Here is an 18,041-nt window from a genome sequence, read left to right as displayed (position 1 = left end):
TGTTAATCCTGACCTGAGGATATTTTTCCCCATTGATTTTTAGAGAGAGTGTAAGGGAGGGTGAGAGGGTGTGAGAGAGAAACATTGTTGTGAGAGAGACGCATTGATTGGTTGCCTCCCACATGCACACCCTGACCAGGGCCAGGGATCGAACCTGAAAACCAAGTACATGCCCTTGACCAGGAATTGAACTTGAGAACATTTGGTGTGAGGGCCTACGCTCTAATCACTGAGAAAAACCAGCTGGAGCAGTCTTTCTATTTTGGAACAGTCTTGGAAACTGGTCTTCTCACCTCTAGCCATTCCTGTTTATTCTTCAGAGGACTCTCAGATTAATCAGTCCACAAATAACCTTATCTATTTATTCTGCTTATTAAAGTTCATTCAAAATGCTGTCCTTAAACCGACCTCTTCAGAATCACCCAGAGTCAGGGTGACAGTGCATCCCTTTTGCCTAGGACAGTCCTACATTGTGCCTGTAGTCAGGGTGGAGGAAAGGGGTTGGGTAGAGGGTTACAGTGCCCTTTTGGCTTGAACATGTTTATTTATCTTTGCTAGAACCAACTTTCTTTGCCTGCTCAACTCTTTTGCTTCCTACAAGTCTTGGCTCTCTTAGGAAACTTACTATGGAGACAAAAATTGGTGTTAGATTCACTTCTAGGAGCTTATTGGAGACTATTGTGCTAAAATCATGAAATGGATCATTTCAGAGTCAGCATAATGGTAAAATTATCTGTAATAGCATCATAGAATACCCCCAATACATAATAGATAATGGAGTAAGTAAAAAGTTGAATTGTTAAAAAGACAATATTACCTGATAAGGGATAGTTAATGAAAGTAAAGGTAAGGTTCCGATTGACTTGATATGTTAATGTAGTTTCAGTTTTGCAGACAGGCCTCTGACCTCACTGCATGGGATGAAGCTTCTGAGACCTAACATTACGTAGATATTATCAAATGTATTCAAGTGATAGTAATCAGTATCACATGTACATATTGTTAATTAAACTACAGGCTTTATTCAAATTCTTTCCATTTTTCCAAGACGTATTTTTTAAATCTATTCCAAGATGGATTGCTTTTAGCAGCAACTATTTTGGCCAGAACAATCATAAGGAGTGAAAACTGTATCTTTATACTTTCTTGTAATTTAATTTAGGTACTTTAAAATACTCTTGGCAGTGTGTGTTGATTTATACTAAAACCGATATCCATTATGAACCTGCCATATGTAAGGTATCGTATCATGAATTTGGGATATAATAAGAGGGAAATTATTCAACACCACCCTCTAGCTGGAAATAGAATGCTTGCAAGAGAAATAATTACATATAGCACTTTGAGTGAGAATTCAAAGTGAAGAGGGGCTTCAAAGACGAACACGTTGGACGAATATAAGATGAAACTATTTTCACTCCAGCATCTGAGAAGCAACTCTACGTTCTGTTTGAAAGGCTCTTTTCCCCCTAGGGGTGGATCTGACCTCCCTGCGGCAGATGAAGCTTCAGAGACCCATGAGTATGTTAACCGATGTCAAACACTTCTTATCATGTGGAGGGAATGTTAACGAGAAAAATGATGAAGGAGTAACACTGGTAAGTTAATATACTTGACTCAGAAATATTGCTTAAGTGGAGAATTTAAGTTTATTCTTAAGACATAGAAATGACTATGATTAAATAATGTATTTTTGATTACAAAAGTAATATATATTCATTGTAGAAATTTTAGAAAGCACATAAATATTCAAAGGAAAATGCAAATCACTTATGTCACCACCCAGAGAAAACTGATGTTTATATATATGTTGATATATTTTCTTCCAAGCTTCCTTCTTATGCATGCTTTCCCTACAAATTTAGATTTTTTTTGCATTTATTTGTCAATGTGATTTCAGAGATGGAACTTACAGGATAATGTTTTTATTTTAATTTTAAGCAAAACAAATGATGGCTTAGTCTGGTGAATAAATTTCTAAATTCAAGGAAACATTGCTTTTTATTGATATAAGGCATAGCTGCAGTAAGTTAAAAAACAGAACAATTAAATTTGGATTGATATTTATATAAATATAAGTTCAGTGATCAAAATATGAACATTTGGCCCTATTGACCCATAAAATTTACCTGGAGTGGGCATGCAGGGGTTAAAATTAATTATGATGGAAATATATGCATTAAAGCTCAGAAAAAAATAAGGAAGTAAACTAGGACAGAAGAAAAGAGTATGAAGCTCTGAAACATGGGACGTACAGAAGGGGTTGGAGCCAATGATTTTCTACCATGGAAAAAGTATGGTGTGAGGTTGAACACAGGCGATTTCAAGCTGAACACTGTTAAGTGCAATGACCCTGAGGCAGGACCAGGTGTGGTGTGATTGATACACAACAAGGTGGTAAGTTTGGCTTAGCAGAGAAAAGGAGTGAAGAGAAGTAACTAGGGTCAGATCACACATATTGTGGGCCTATGTGAGGACAGTGGCAGTTACTCTGATTGAGATGGGGACACATTGGAGAGTTCTGAAGAGAGGCAGAGTGCGATTTTACTTCAGTTCTGAAAAGATCACTCACGGAGTGCTGTGTTAAGGATGGACTGTATAATGGCAAGGGTGAAGCTGAGAGTTCAATTAGGAGCCCTTTCCAGTGATTTAGGAAAGCAATGGTGTGGCTCAGCCAAAGGTGGTAGAAGTTGAGGTGATGAGAAGTAGCTAATTTCAGTCAATATTAAAAGAAGTTCCTTAAATTTCCTGATGGAAATGTGGTGTGAGAGAAAGAAAAGACTTCAAAATGACTCCAAGTATTTTTTGCTTGAACAACTTGAGTGATGAAGTTGGCATCGAATGAGATAGAGAAGGCTGAAGATGGAGCTTAGAGCAGGAAAGATCAGAATCAGTTCTGGAAATATAAAGTTAGAAGTGCCTCTTAGCCATCTTCATGGAGATGTTGAGTTTGTGGTTGGATATTGCAGACTGAGATTCATGAAATGTCTGGACTAAAGAAACAATTTGGGGAACATTAGCATATATGTGATCTTGAGAACTCCTGACCCAGATGAAATCATGAATTGATATAGCAGGAAAGAGGATTTGGGACTATGCCTTGGGGCTTAGGCAAAAGAGGAAGATCCAGAAATGAGATGAGAAAGAACACCTCCCAAAGTAGGAGGGAAACTAAGAGAATGAGGTGTCCTGGGAACCAAGTGAAGAAATTATGATGAAAACGAGGATAAGATAGACTATTAAATACTGCTGAAAGGGTCAAGTAAATGGAGATGCCAAATTGGCTATTGGACTTGGTAACATGGAGATCATTGGTCTTCTCATCTAGGGTAGTTTCAGTGCAGTGGTTGGGTCAAAATCCAGTTTACAGTGGGCTATTTCATTAATAGTTCAATTAACACATGCAATACACTAATGCCTAACACATTGTAGAAACCCAATAGAGACTTTGTTTCTTTGTTTGACAGAGATATTACAACTTTACATACATTTTGAAAAATCATTGTTAAATGACACTAATGTATTATTTTTCAAACACTGTTGAATAAAAGGACCTGCCATTAAGTAGGAAAGCTATTGAAATAATCAATATAGAGTAATAGGTCACTCTCATTTTAAACTATCTTCAATTTTGACATTCCCATAAATGTTGCTAATAATTTTTCTGTAATAACAATCTTCTGGTGATCATCTTTGAGCTTTTTACAATGAAAATATCAATGAATGGAAAGCTAGACAGTTGTCCCTTGGAGACCAGAGTATTTAGCAAGTGACAGTTACATTTGATTCTTAGGTCTAAATTGTTTAGCCTGTTATGTTAATGACTGCCATCACTGGAGTTGCCTTTCTGTAAGGCACATGTATTTTGTGCTTTCCTGTCTATTGTTGGTGATAACATAAGACACTTTTGTCCTTAGACTGATTTCTATATCCTGAGTTGGAGAGTCAATTGTGGTTCAAAATTAGGTATAATTTTCCACACTGTTAAATTGCTGTGCAAAAAGAGATGCAATTATCAACAAAAGGCTCAATGGAATAAACTTCTAGTAAGATGGGTTTGATGTTGTCTTTTCTTCCTTTTTTAGGATACACACTAAAATAACCAAATATATTACAGCTCTTTTAAAAAGATTTCTTAGTTTACATTAATATTCTTCTGAAAAGAAAACAGAAGCCTTAGAAAAGAACACAGTCCAAAAAAGCCATGTTATAGAGCATATGAAAATTAGTTCCTGAGTTTGAATGTATATATGCTCTTGGAAAATACTACTGTTATAATTAGCATATATACCACAAAGATCTTGGCTGGTTCTTCACTGTTTTATTATAGAATTTGATATATTACATCTGGCCTTGATACATATGCACTGTTGGAAAACAATTATTCATGAGATGTAAATACTAAGCAATCTTGTTTTTGTTTCTCTTTGTGATATCGGGAGTGTTGGCTCATCCCGTACTTCTAGACGAGGACAATAAATAGCCAATGCATGATTTTTCTGGTCATTTTTAGGGAACACAGTTTTTATGGTTACTTTATGTCACAAAACATAGCCTCAATTTAGAGATTAGATTGTCCAGACCCATGTAATATTTAAAACTCACAACTTGAATAAAGTCCAGGCTCATTGATCTTTTTAATGCCATACTCCCCTTTAATCATATGGTGTAGCTCATGAGTCCCTTGCCAATGTAATAGTTTTATGCAATACAAAATGGTGCATAGAATTACATAGAAAGCCAATTATGTTGAAATATAGTAATCATAATATTGAAATTAAATTTGTTATATGTAATGTTTATGATTCTTTATTAATTAATACACTAAGTAACAGATCTAATGATTACCATGATTTTACAGTAGAGTTGGACATGGGTGATATTTGGAGATATTTGCTATAATATTAATGTGATATGAAAGTATAATTTCTTCTGCTAATTTTCCCTTCTTAATTGTTTTAACTGTAAAATAAATCATGTAGTTACTTAATAACCTAATTGAAATTGGGTTGGATGACAGTTTACTTAGAAAGAAAGGCTATGCCTTAGAAACAGGAATCACCACATCTGAAAAATTTGAAAGGGTCTCCAAACCCTGAGCTCGTCACTGTAGTTCCTGAGGCCTCATTTCTGAACTTCAGGTTGCATTGAGAAACCAAGCTGGGAGAATGTCAAAATGGTAGCTGCACAATCATTTTAAAGCTTGTCAGGATTCATTCATCTTCTCCAGTTCCTGTCCCTTTTATGTGTATAAAAGCATCACAGGATCACATTTTCTGTTGTCATTTGTATCTTTCAATCTCTTTCCTAAAACACCAAATGCAGTGCTAGAACTTTAGAGCTAGTCAGTACATGTGTGACTTCTGGACAAGTAGTGATAAAGTATTGAATTATTATATTTCGTATTTAAAAGTATTCATATTATAGTAGAAAGGCACACTAGAGAGGAAAATAGGAATTACATGAAAAACTGTACCTTGTCAGAGTCAGAAGGAAAACAATACATAATTAACCCATAAGCCTTTTTCAAACAATGATGACATTCACTTGTACCAAATAAATCAAAGTATATATGTTTCTTTTATTAAGGTCTCTGTATTTTAGGTTTAATACTTTATTAAATTGCTCTCTTTAAACCACTGAATAAATTATGATGTTGCTGCTTTTTAAAGATAAATAACAAAATATCTCTTCATTGCAGTTACATATGGCATGCGCCAGTGGCTACAAGGAGGTAGTGTCTCTCCTCTTGGAAAATGGGGGAGACCTCAATGCAGTGGATAATCAGTACTGGACCCCACTTCACTTGGCAGCAAAGTATGGCCAGGTAAGTGAGTTCCTGAGCTATTTTATAAATTATTTTATAATCAATGCATTCTTTCATATTAATTTTATTTCAAATTATGTACTAATCATTATGTAATCTGACTTTTAGTGGTATGGTCTTACTAAACAAATGTTTTATGAATTAAAAAAAATTTACTTTTAAAAGGACAAATGATAACATATATTCCTTAGGACTTGGCATACTAGCATACTGCATATTCTACTCAAAATCATTCAAGAAATGATCAAAAACATAAATATCCTTTATAATATAGACTTAACACAGTTTTCTTAATATTATATAGTTCTTACAAGTTTACTGTTTCATGAGACTGTAATAATTCTGTTTGTTTTCTACAATTAGTAGATGTAAAGTAAAATTACATTTTGTATTTTATTTTTCTTCATAAATTATATTTCATTTTAATGAATGAGGGATGGGTAGCAATTCTTTCTCTGAATTGACTTTTTGCTATAGCTAATACATCTGAAGACACTAATGCACAAATTAATTGTTACCAGGCACCCTTATATCCTGAAAAAGGAGCAAAATCACAGTCAGATAAAATGTGTCTTGGAGAGAGAGAGACATGTGTGTATCCATGACAAAAGGTAAAGGAAAATATTAAACTAATAAAACAGGTTAGCTTTATAGTAAAAATACTTTCAACTGGTTTTAGTGATGAAAGTAGATTTTTAAAAATGTTATTTTACTCTGTTATGTTTAACCATAAAAACATCATTTAATGATTAAAATATATGCCAGATGTGATACCTGCCCAGCCTCAGTGATATAAGGAACTTAAGCCGAGTTCACTTGCTACTTCCTTCTTAAAGCTTCCTGAAGTTTCCTGCCACACAAAAGTCACAAGATAGAAGAATCAGTGATTAAACAGGCAGAGAGAATTAGTGGATATCAGTACTCTCACATTAGAAAAACTTCCAAACTTTGGGTTTTCTTTTATTTTTCAACTAGAGGCCCGATGCATGAAATTAATGCAAGAGTAGGCCTTCCTTCCCCCGGCTGCTGGCACTGGCTTCCCTCTGGAACCCAGGACTTGGGCTTCCCTCCTACCGCTGGCAGGCACTCGGGACCCGTGCTTTCCTAGCAGCCCTGGCTTTGTCCGGAAGGTGGTTCGGAAGGACATCCGGTCTAATTAGCATATTAAGCTTTTATTATTATAGATTACAGTTTACATTCAATATTATTTTGTATTAGTTTCAGTGTACAGCACAGTGGTTAGACAGTTATATCCTTTACAAGATGTTTCCCCTGATATTTCCGGTACCAAACAGGCACCATACATAGTTATTACAGTACTATTGACTATATTTCCTATGCTGTATCTTACATCCCCGTGACTATTTTATCGTCCCAATCTATCCTCCCAATCCCTTCACCTCTTTCACCCAGCTCCCAACTCCCCTCTCATCTGGGAATCAGATGTCTGTGTCTATGAGTCTGTTTCTGTTTTGTTTGTTCATTTATATTGTTCTTTAGATTTTACATATAAGTGAAATCATATGGTATTTATCTTTCTCTGACTGATTTATTTAAATTTATTTTACGGAGCATAATACCCTCTAGGTCAGTGATGGTGAACCTTTTGAGCTCGGCATGCCAGCATTTTGAAAAACCCTAACTTAACTCTGGTGCCGTGTCACATATAGAAATTTTTTGATATTTGGAACCATAGTAAAACAAAGACATATTTTTGATATTTATTTTATATATTTAAATGCCATTTAACAAAGAAAAATCAGAAAATGAGTTCGCATGTCATCTCTGACACGCGTGTCATAGGTTTGCCATCACTGCTCTAGGTCCATCTATGCATTCACAAATAGTTAAGATTTTCTCTGAAGTCTGGGGTTTCTAAATCTATGTTTTCAGCCTAGAGAAACATGGTATTGAAATTACATGGAAAATACGATTCAAAAGGTACATTTGCTTTGGGAGATGCAGAGTAATTAAGATTGATGTTCTTATTACTTACTTCTCCAGTGTGCCAGCTACATTTCCAACACTCGTCATTTATTAACATTAAGTGACTTAAGAAACTTTCCAATGGCTTTATTTTTTTTTTAACCCAGCTGCAAAATATTTTCCCCCAACTTTTAGAAACCATTATTCCTCACTTTTTTTTAGGTCTCCTATACTTCTATGTTCCAGACTCTCCCCAACACACAAACACACCTATATTTGAATCTGCCCAATGAAATGATTAAGCCAGCTTGTTTGGAGAGCTTCCATAGCCCCCTCACTGGCTCTGAGTACCAGCCGCCACTCGCTGGCTGTGTGAACCTAATAAGCCTTAACACATTTCGTACCGCTCAGGAGGTTTCGCGTGTTTCGCGCGCCATCTGTTAAGGACCGCTCACGAGTGTTCTCGTTTTTCACACCCATGGAAAAAGGAGCGAATCTAGATACTTACGTAAATTTTGTTTGGTCCCTCTTCATAGAGGAAAATGTTTTACGCAGTAGCATACGTTAAAAAAGTACTAGGAACTTTGTTTAATTGTTTAATTGTTTTTGTAAATAAAAATGTTATAATTATTGAAAAACAACACCTAAAGTGCATTATGATGATTTAAATAACGTGCAGTTTGCCCAAAAACGTGCGGTCCCTGGCGTATGTCTTAGAGATTTCTATGCGGTACGCAATGTGTTAATAGTCCTTCTTCCACAGAGCCCCAGGGTCTTCAATTAGTGACAACCATCAACACATCTGTTTACAGGGGAATTGTTACATAGCTCAGAAGACTGTTGAGAATAAAGACGGCAAATGCATCACCGAAGTATCAAAGAGCATATGTCCTAGTCAATTGATCCAGCTGCTAGATTTGTACAGAGAGATGATGAACATAATGTTTTCTAGCAATGGCCATTTACAGTGTGCAAATGAGTCAGATTTTTAAAACAATTTCACCTTTATCCTCTGCCTCTGTAGAAAATGAGTAGCCATTAATTCTGTATTTTTTTTTTTTATCACAACCTTGATTTTTATCATCCCCTTTTATATTTGAGAAAACTGAGGGTCAATAAAAATGTTATAATTATTGAAAAACAACACCTAAAGTGCATTATGATGATTTAAATAACGTGCAGTTTGCCCAAAAACGTGCGGTCCCTGGCGTATGTCTTAGAGATTTCTATGCGGTACGCAATGTGTTAATAGTCCTTCTTCCACAGAGCCCCAGGGTCTTCAATTAGTGACAACCATCAACACATCTGTTTACAGGGGAATTGTTACATAGCTCAGAAGACTGTTGAGAATAAAGACGGCAAATGCATCACCGAAGTATCAAAGAGCATATGTCCTAGTCAATTGATCCAGCTGCTAGATTTGTACAGAGAGATGATGAACATAATGTTTTCTAGCAATGGCCATTTACAGTGTGCAAATGAGTCAGATTTTTAAAACAATTTCACCTTTATCCTCTGCCTCTGTAGAAAATGAGTAGCCATTAATTCTGTATTTTATAAATCCTTATATATTTTAGTACAAAGGTTAGGACTGAAGATTATATATGTCTTTTCAGTTTTGCTCCAACCTACTAGAATGGGTTCTTCACCAGAATGTAAGCTCCAGAACAGCAGAGATGTGATTCGTGTGGCCCACTGAGCCATCCTGTAGCCAGCAGAGTAACTGAAGGAATTAAATGGACAACTCAATCAACCAGGATCTAAAAGCGAAGTTCTGCTGAGAGTTAGAGTGAGGATTTAACGTTAGGATATATGACACCAGAACAAAAATATTCTTCCTCAATTCAAAATAAAATTAAGGAATAACTAAGAGATTTATGTTAATAGAAGATTTTGAGTAAATTGTATCTTTATTTTTTGTCAAGAATATACCATATGATATCAAGAATTATTTAAAAAATTCTTTACACTACCACTTAATATTCATTTTGGAAATGATATTTTAGGAACAGGTTTTATTTGAATTATCAATTTGTATGCATGGGAGATTTGTAACTCTCCAAAGACATTTAGTATAAATAAATGCATCTCACTGAGAAAAAAATGTGATAAATGCTAACATTTTAGAAAGACTCAAGGCATTTTTAGAGTCATTCACAGCAATTTCAGTTTTTTATAAATATATTATAAATATGAATACCTTTATGGAGAAGGTAGTTTATAATTTATAACAGTATTTATAGTATTTATTACTGTCATTTATACTTAGATAGCATATATATTTTAAAACTTCCCTTTATACATTAACTTTTTCATTGAGAACAAAGAAATACCTGTTCTCTAAAACTGAGAACTGAACAAGTTATGTGAGCAACAGTTCTTTCAAGAGTTGTACAGAAGATAAAATTTGATTCTAGCCTTGTACATATTTTAGTATTGTTAATAGCATTGGAAATAGTACAGTAAAAGATAAGAAAGTAATTGTGAAATGATGAAATCTAAATGTCTTCAAAAGTACTTTATATCACACAACTCTTATATCTTAATGTTCAAAGGAGTCATTTGTATTCTCAAATACATTTTTACCTAAGTACGTAAGAATTGAGATATATTTAGATTTTTTTCTTCAGATATTTCTTCTTTGCTTTGGAAAAAACAACACTGTCTGGATTTCCTCCTGCCCCTCTGAGCACACAGTATTGAAAAGCTCAGTGTTCTGTCCTAGGTTCTCTCCCTTCCCAGTATTTATGTCTTTAGAAGTCTTCCTCCTACAGCTTCAAAGACTCTGCATGTTCATGTCTCCCAAAGCCTCCTCTCCTCTCATTTCTCTCCCAAGTTCCAGACTCAAGAGGACCACTGCCCAGAGAGTAATCCCCGTCAACCTGCCTTCAAACTCAACTTGTGTACAAAGAGAATGATCATCTTCTTTTTCCCATTTTCAATCTGTTGCCTTCTTTTCTATTTCATCATTTACTGGGCATTATTCTTTTCTTATTTTTCCTCTCCTCGCCCATACCTATTAAACCACCGAGCCCCCAAACTCTTACCTAGTAAATGGATTTGAGCTATAATCATGTGTGTCCTCGCTGCCTTCACCCTCATCCAGTGCTTCAGCATCTCTACATCAGGATTATCCTGCCAACCTCCTAACAGAGCTCCCTGCCCCTCCCCCACGCCATTCTAAGTACAAAAATAATCAAACTGTTTCAACTCAGCATCCTTTCCGTTGCTGTCGATATGAAATGCCCATGCCATAAAATAATTTATGAGCCCTGTGTGCCTGGGCTTCTGCTTAACTCTCTAGCTCTAGTTCTCCTGCCTTCTCCCACCAGGTTAGAGGATGAAGCCATAGTGAACTTCTTTCAGATTCTGTAGTATGCCATCATGCACATCCTTTACATGTTCTTTGCTGTTCTTGAAAATGTTAAATGGTCAAATCTGACCTAACTTTGCAGGACTACACTGTGATGTTATGCTAATGCATTCTCATTTCTCCAACCTTATGTGCCCCTTGAGGCCATGAATGTGTATTATTTACTGATGAATCTTCAGTATCCAGCATGATGTTTCCTATTTCAATCATCTCTAATGTTTCAGACAAACCTGGTGAAACTTCTTTTGATGCATCAGGCAAATCCAAACCTTCTGAACTGCAATGAAGAGAAGGCCTCAGGTAGGTTATGAGCATCCTGGGACCACTGAGCAGTCACTGTTTCCTTCCTGTCGTATATAAGTTGTTCATCATGAGCGTAGCTAGGAAATGAGAGTCAGCCTCCCTGAGAAGCTCTGTGTAAACCAGCCCAGTTTAATATGATTCACGATTCAGATGCCCTGATCCAGGACAAGGGGACATTAGAAAGCAGTTATGTTAATGGGTTACTGTGTCCTTCCTTTACAACTTGCTTTTCAGGCTTAAACTTCCAGGGTGGTGATTCCTGCAGTGTCATTACTTTAAAAGATTGTTTTTGCTTTTGTGTTAACTAGTTTCTCATCAGACCTAATACATGCTTGTTCATTAGGGTATTTTTAAATAGTAACATAACAGTATTTTTTCTGTACAGATGTTTATACTGCTAGAAATAGAGACTAATATGCTAAAGATAATTTAAAAGTTTAAAAAACTTAGTTTAATGTTACTTATTTTCAAAAAAGTATATTTTTGAAAATTTCTAAAGTTGTAAAATAGTATTTTTTGATTTTTTTTTTAGAGAGAGAGAGGAAAGAAGAGAAAGAGGAAGGGAGGGAGAGAAAGAGAAGGAGAGAGAAACATTGATTTGTTTTCCCACTTATTTATGCATTCGCTGGTTGATTCTTGTATGTGCCTTGACCAGGAATTGACCTTGGCATATCGGGATGACACTAACCAATTGAGCTACCCAGCCAGAGCTACAGTTATTTTTACTAGTGTTCTTTTATATGTTCATATATGTAGTTTAAAAATTGATGTAACATTCATTTTTTAGCTTTTAGAAAATTTGACAACAATGCTACTACTCATAAATTACTTTGGTATATTAAAAAAAGAATTCTATCCTGACCAGTGTGGCTCATTTGTTGAGTGTCCACCCATGAACCAGGAAGTCACAGTTCAATTCCCAGTTAGGGCACGTGCCCAGGTTTTGGGTTGAATTCCCAGTAGGGGGCATGCAGGAGGCAGCCAGTTGATGATACTCTCTCATCATTTTTGTTTTTATCTCTCTGTCTCTCTCTTTCCCTCTCTCTGAAATCAATAAAAACATATTTTAAAAAATAATTCTAAGCAACAAAGAGAAAAGTCTAGTAGAAGGAACAAAATAATATAAAAATTTTGATGGTAGTAATTGATCAGAATAACTTATATTTACTTATTCTTCTTGTTGCTATAACTACTAGCCTCAAATTTCTTATTGAATATACTTATAAGAGGGAGTATGATTAATTGATAAACATCTAGTTTAAGGCAAAATGAGGGATTTTCTCAATTTCTTACATTATTGGAATTAAGTATTATTATTGAGTGTTTTTTCATCTTTGCTAAAATAAACCAATGATTTAACAAACAGAACTATGATAGCTTGACAGTCTCAAATGTTACAACAGGCTAATATTAATGACAGTGTAGTAATTTTAACATGAACAACAAAAAAGTATGTCTAATAAATATGAATTAATAGTTTTCTTCTATTTTTTAATAAATATATTTATTTTGAAATATATCACACCTTCTGTTAACTCTAGTCTAGTTCTAACAGATCACAATTTCAATTTCATATCCTTAGCTTCTTTCCCAGAGAAGGAAATAAATATGATTGACCCTTGACAGCATAGGCTTCCATCTGTCACACTTCCACCTTTTAGGTTTAGTGTCAACTGTGCCAAACAGACATCCAAGGTAATGGACAGTTCTGGAGCCCCAGGGAATGACTAAATTCCTGGTCTACACTCAGCCTGACCACCTCCGGCATAGTGTGTGGTGACTCAGACAATTTTGTCCCTGTTGGTCATGCCATGTCTACCATCAATGTAACCCCTTTTCTATGCCATGTTGGTCATGAGAGACACAATGATGTGATCATAGTAGATCCTCAATTAACATTTATTGATTGAATAAAATATTTCTCTCACACACAAGGGACAAAGACCAATAATGCAATGAGAGGTTAAGAGTAAATGCAGGATATCCCAGCATCTTATCCAAGAACAAGAAGAATGAACCAGATAAAACAATAGTGCAGAGAGAAGTGAACTTGACACATATTTTGACTGAGCAAATGAAAATTATCACAGTGCCATATTAGGTTCTTGCTGTTTTGTGTTTCTTAAACTTGGAATGGACACATAAAAATTATGTGGGGAAATAAAAGCAATTTGGGGCATAGCTGTTAGGTGAGGCAGAAATAATCTCCCTAGGTAAAGAAGCTGAGCAGCCTCCTACTCATTATGTGATTATGATTTAACCTAAAGTAAATGATGATAAAATCCTGGCATAAGTACCTTCCTGTGGTAGGTGAATTACTGCTTCCAGCCCATAAAACCACATAAGTCAAGTTTATAGACAAAGATGGTCATGCAGTTTAGTTACGAGGGTTGAAAGGAGCAGATGACTCCATTAGGTTCCTGGTTGTTATTAATGTGAATTTTTCTCAGGATTTATTGATTTCCAGTATAATTTGTTAATAAGTATAAGTTGATTAATTCTCATCTTTATTGCTGGCCAGATATGTTCAGATGTCACTGTTAATGTGTAATTTATAAGGAACTATAGTAATTCATATTTTAGATAGAGAGGCTAGACACACTATTTTAATACATAGCTATTTATTTGTACATCTACCCATTTAGTAAAATGTTTTAGAATGCTTCCTACATGTTTTATAATAGCCCAGTCATTCTGAATGTATAATATTGTTTTATCATTTTGCTTCATATTCACCAAGATGAAGGAAGAGTTTCCTGACAATAAAATGACATTAAGTTCTCTCAAGCCCAGCTTCTCAATGATTTACATTTTACACATCTACTCTTGGTGAAATTATTTTTATATATGTTTCATTTCAGTTATAATTAAATTTGTTACTAAAGTGAAAAAGACAGTATTTTTAAATGGCAGCACTGCAATTTTGTTCCTGGCATAAACTTTTAATGTTTTTATTTTTTGTTACATGTGCTGATAAATTTCAGCGTTTTCAGAACTATTGAAAGTAAATAGTTTTCTGTGGTTTCACCATCCACTTTTTCTGATTTTCTTGTTGGTTCGTGTAGATATCGCTGCATCTGAGTTTATTGAGGAAATGCTGCTGAAAGCCGAAATTGCCTGGGAAGAAAAAATGGAAGAGCCTTTATCTGCGCCTACCTTAGCACAAGAGGAACCCTATGAAGAGATCCTTCATGACCTGCCAGCTCTTTCCAGTAAGCTGTAAGTGCCTTCTTTATACAGGAGAAAGCTGTAGACCTGGTTCTCTGCTGACTTAATTATCCTCATTTGTCTTCCCCGCTAATCACCAGTCATTCATTTTAAAGTAAATATTAAGCCTATCTCTCAACTGAAAGCTAGAAAATTGAAGCTACATGCTAATATATTTATCAAAAGATACATGGTGACAATCACGAGTTTAGCCTACTCTTATGAATATGCTCTGATTTTGTAAAACATCACTATTTCAGTAATTAGATATATTTGTCACCATGAGATCAGAGATAATGTTTTAAACACACTCCATGTGTTTGTTTGTTTTTAGCTAAACGGGTATATAAGGTTTCCAATGACTATCATAATGGCTAGATTTCCTAAGGTAGGAAATATAAATATTCATTTTTTTCTCTCTAAAGTATAAAACCAATGATTTTTTTGTTGTCTAAAATATCTCCTAAATACTAACACATGCTGCAAGGGGGATATACCTTAAAAACATCATGCTAAATGGACAAAGTGAGAAACAAAAGTCCATATATGATATGATTCCATTGATATGAAATGTCCAGAATTATCAAATCCATGCAAACAGAAAGCATATGAGTGTTTTCCAGGAGTGGGCAGAAGGGGTAAAGAGGAGTGTCTCTGAATGGATGTGAGTCTTTGGAAATGATGGGAATGTTCTGGAAGTAGGTGGTTACACAAACCTGTGAATATAAAAAGCAGAGAAGTGTACACTTTAAAAGCATGTATTTTGTGCTCTGTGAATTATATCTCAACAAAAGAAATAAACACATAAAGCAAAAAAGATAAAATATAATTCAGGTTGAAAGCAAAATCTGCTGTGTACAGCCAGTGAGACCTTGAGGAAGTTGCCTCCTTGTATAAACACGTTTCTTTTCTGCCGGTGGCGATTATGTCTAATACGTATTTGGGACATTCGATGGGACTTTGAATACATAGCACTATCTAGTTTCTGGACTATTGGAGAAATAATCAAAGAGAAAAAAGGAGTCCAAATCACACCTGCTCCATGATAGAGGGTACATGGGAGGACATAGCTAAATGTGGCAGCTGAAAGGGTTTGTGAGTATATTCCATTGTTGGGCAGCTCTACCAACAAGGCACTTAGAAACCAGATCAGGACTCCCAAGGGAGGGGCTCCCAGACCAGGTAACAGTGCGGAGGAGGAGGAAGAGCTGTGCTCTCTGCAGGAAGGCTTGCTGCAAGAAGAAGGAGACGGGGCTGAGGAGCCACTCTTCCCAGATTCAGACAATTCATTCCACTTCATAAATGTAGCGGGAGGCCCAGAATTATCATGACTCCATTTCTCTTCCTGGGAATTTGAAAAGATGCTGCCTACAGACATGCCCCCATGGCCGTTATAATGAATACATGAGCTCAAAGAGGAAAACTCTTATTTCAGAGCCTGTTCCATCTTGCTGGCATTCAAAAACACTTTTAATTTAAAATTAATCTAGATAATTCAGAGGCTAAAGCCATATGTAAATACACTGACCTCTACTTAATACTAAGATATATTCATTATTGGATTGGATTGTTGTTTTTTTGATCCTCACCTGAGGATTTGTTTTTATTGACTTGAGATATAGAGAAAAACATCTATGTGAGGGAGAAACATCAATCAGTTGCTTCCAGTACATGCCAACCAAACATCTATGTGAGGGAGAAACATCAATCAGTTGCCTCCAGTACATTTACCAACCAGGGTTCAAACCTCAACCTAGGTATGTGCCCTGATTGGAAATGGAACCCACAACCAACTGATGCTTCAACCAGGGGAGCCACCCTACCAGGGCTGGATTGTATTTTTTTAACTTTGTTGTAAATTTTTGTGTCAGACCCTATGCTAAGAACCTTCATGTGTTATCTTATTCCATATTCTAAGCCTTATTTTGTGTGATAAACCATGAATTAGCCAGAATAAGAACATCACTTCTACTGTGTCCCACCATTATTAGTAAATGTCTTTCTTTGTTTTAATATATAATCAATAGGATATTCCTACATTATTGGATTATCTCATATTTCATGTTTCTAATCTCTCTTCTATCCAGTGAACATTATTATGGTCTTTATTTGTTGCCTGATTTTTAAGTTCATGTCTCTAATGAACACATTAGATTTAACTCCAAAGAGCCTTTCTAAGTATAATATTCCCAATCTGGTCTCTATTTGTAAAGCTTGTAGGTTTCCTCTCTCTGCTTTAAATTTACAACTGTTCTCATATTTGACTGCTGTTCCCTACTGCATTCTTTCTTTCCTGCTGACTAGGTGCCTCCTCACTGTGCTGTCTTTTCTGTCCTTAGATATGTATATTTTAGTGCCTAAATACTGTTAGTGCTGCTACGGAACCAGCTGCTGCTGAATATGCCGTTTGGTATTTGAACATGGAAATGTTCTCCTAGGGTTTTTAATTACGGGGAAGTTCTGATATGTGCTAACTTTTGTTTCTAATTTTCTATTTCATGGAGTTCTTGAGTTGGAAGTCACAAAAATTCTGCACAATGCCTAAATAGAGTAATTTACTAAACAATTGTGGGTTTTCACTTATTAATATTAACAGTAATGATAATTTATAATAACAACAATAAAAGCTTTTTGTTGTGCAGTTAGAAGGTGTCAGGACTTGTGCAAAGTGGTTTACATGGATAATGCCATTTAACCCTCAACACAATACCTGAAAGTACTTGCTATCACTGTCCTTTTTACATCACTGTCTGATATTCAGACTATAGTGACCTGAGTCAACACACACAAATATACCCAACCTTACACTGTTTCTGTGAGAAGGGCCTTTTTTTCCCTTTCTTTATTGATTAAGGTATTACATATGTGTCCTTAACCCCATATTGCCCTTCCCCACCCCACTCATGCACCCCTCTGGTGTCTGTGTCCATTGGTTATGCTTATATGCATGCATACAAGTCCTTTGGTTGATTGCTCCCCCAACCCCTCCCTTCTCCTACCTTCCCTCTGAGGTTTGAGCATCTGGTCAATGCTTCTCTATCTCTGGATCTGTTTTTGTTCATCAATTTATGTTGTTCTTTATATTCCACAAATGAGTGAGATCATGTGATATTTATCTTTCTCTGACTGACTTATTTCACTTAACATAATGCTCTCCAGCTCTATCCATGCTGTTGCAAATGGTAGGAGATCCTTCCTTTTTACAGCAGCATAGTATTCCATTGTGTAGATGTACCACAGTTTTCTAACCCACTCATCTGCTGATGGGCATTTAGGCTGTTTCCAAATCTTAGCTATGGTGAATTGTGCTGCTATGAACATAGGGGTGCATATATCCTTTCTGATTGGTGTTTCTAGTTTCTTGGGATATATTCCTAGAAGTGGGATCACTGGGTCAAATGGGAG

The 18,041-nt window shown here is 35.7% G+C and overlaps 1 protein-coding gene across 1 annotated transcript in view; it reads left to right on the top strand.

Annotated features, from left to right (window-relative positions):
• MYO16 (myosin XVI) overlaps positions 1–18,041 on the top strand; it is a 449,416-nt gene that overhangs the window by 97,281 nt on the left and 334,094 nt on the right. The window contains exons 6-9 of the mRNA XM_005884469.2: positions 1,474–1,598; positions 5,702–5,827; positions 11,351–11,426; positions 14,495–14,648. Coding sequence (XP_005884531.1) covers positions 1,474–1,598; positions 5,702–5,827; positions 11,351–11,426; positions 14,495–14,648 — 481 coding nt within the window. The remainder of the gene's footprint in view (positions 1–1,473; positions 1,599–5,701; positions 5,828–11,350; positions 11,427–14,494; positions 14,649–18,041) is intronic.

The sequence above is a fragment of the Myotis brandtii genome, unplaced genomic scaffold, assembly GCF_000412655.1.
Source record: "Myotis brandtii unplaced genomic scaffold, ASM41265v1 scaffold83, whole genome shotgun sequence".
Classification (NCBI taxonomy): Eukaryota; Metazoa; Chordata; class Mammalia; order Chiroptera; family Vespertilionidae; genus Myotis; species Myotis brandtii.
Note: the sequence above shows the minus strand (reverse complement) of the source record. Positions and strands in the feature narration are given on the sequence as shown.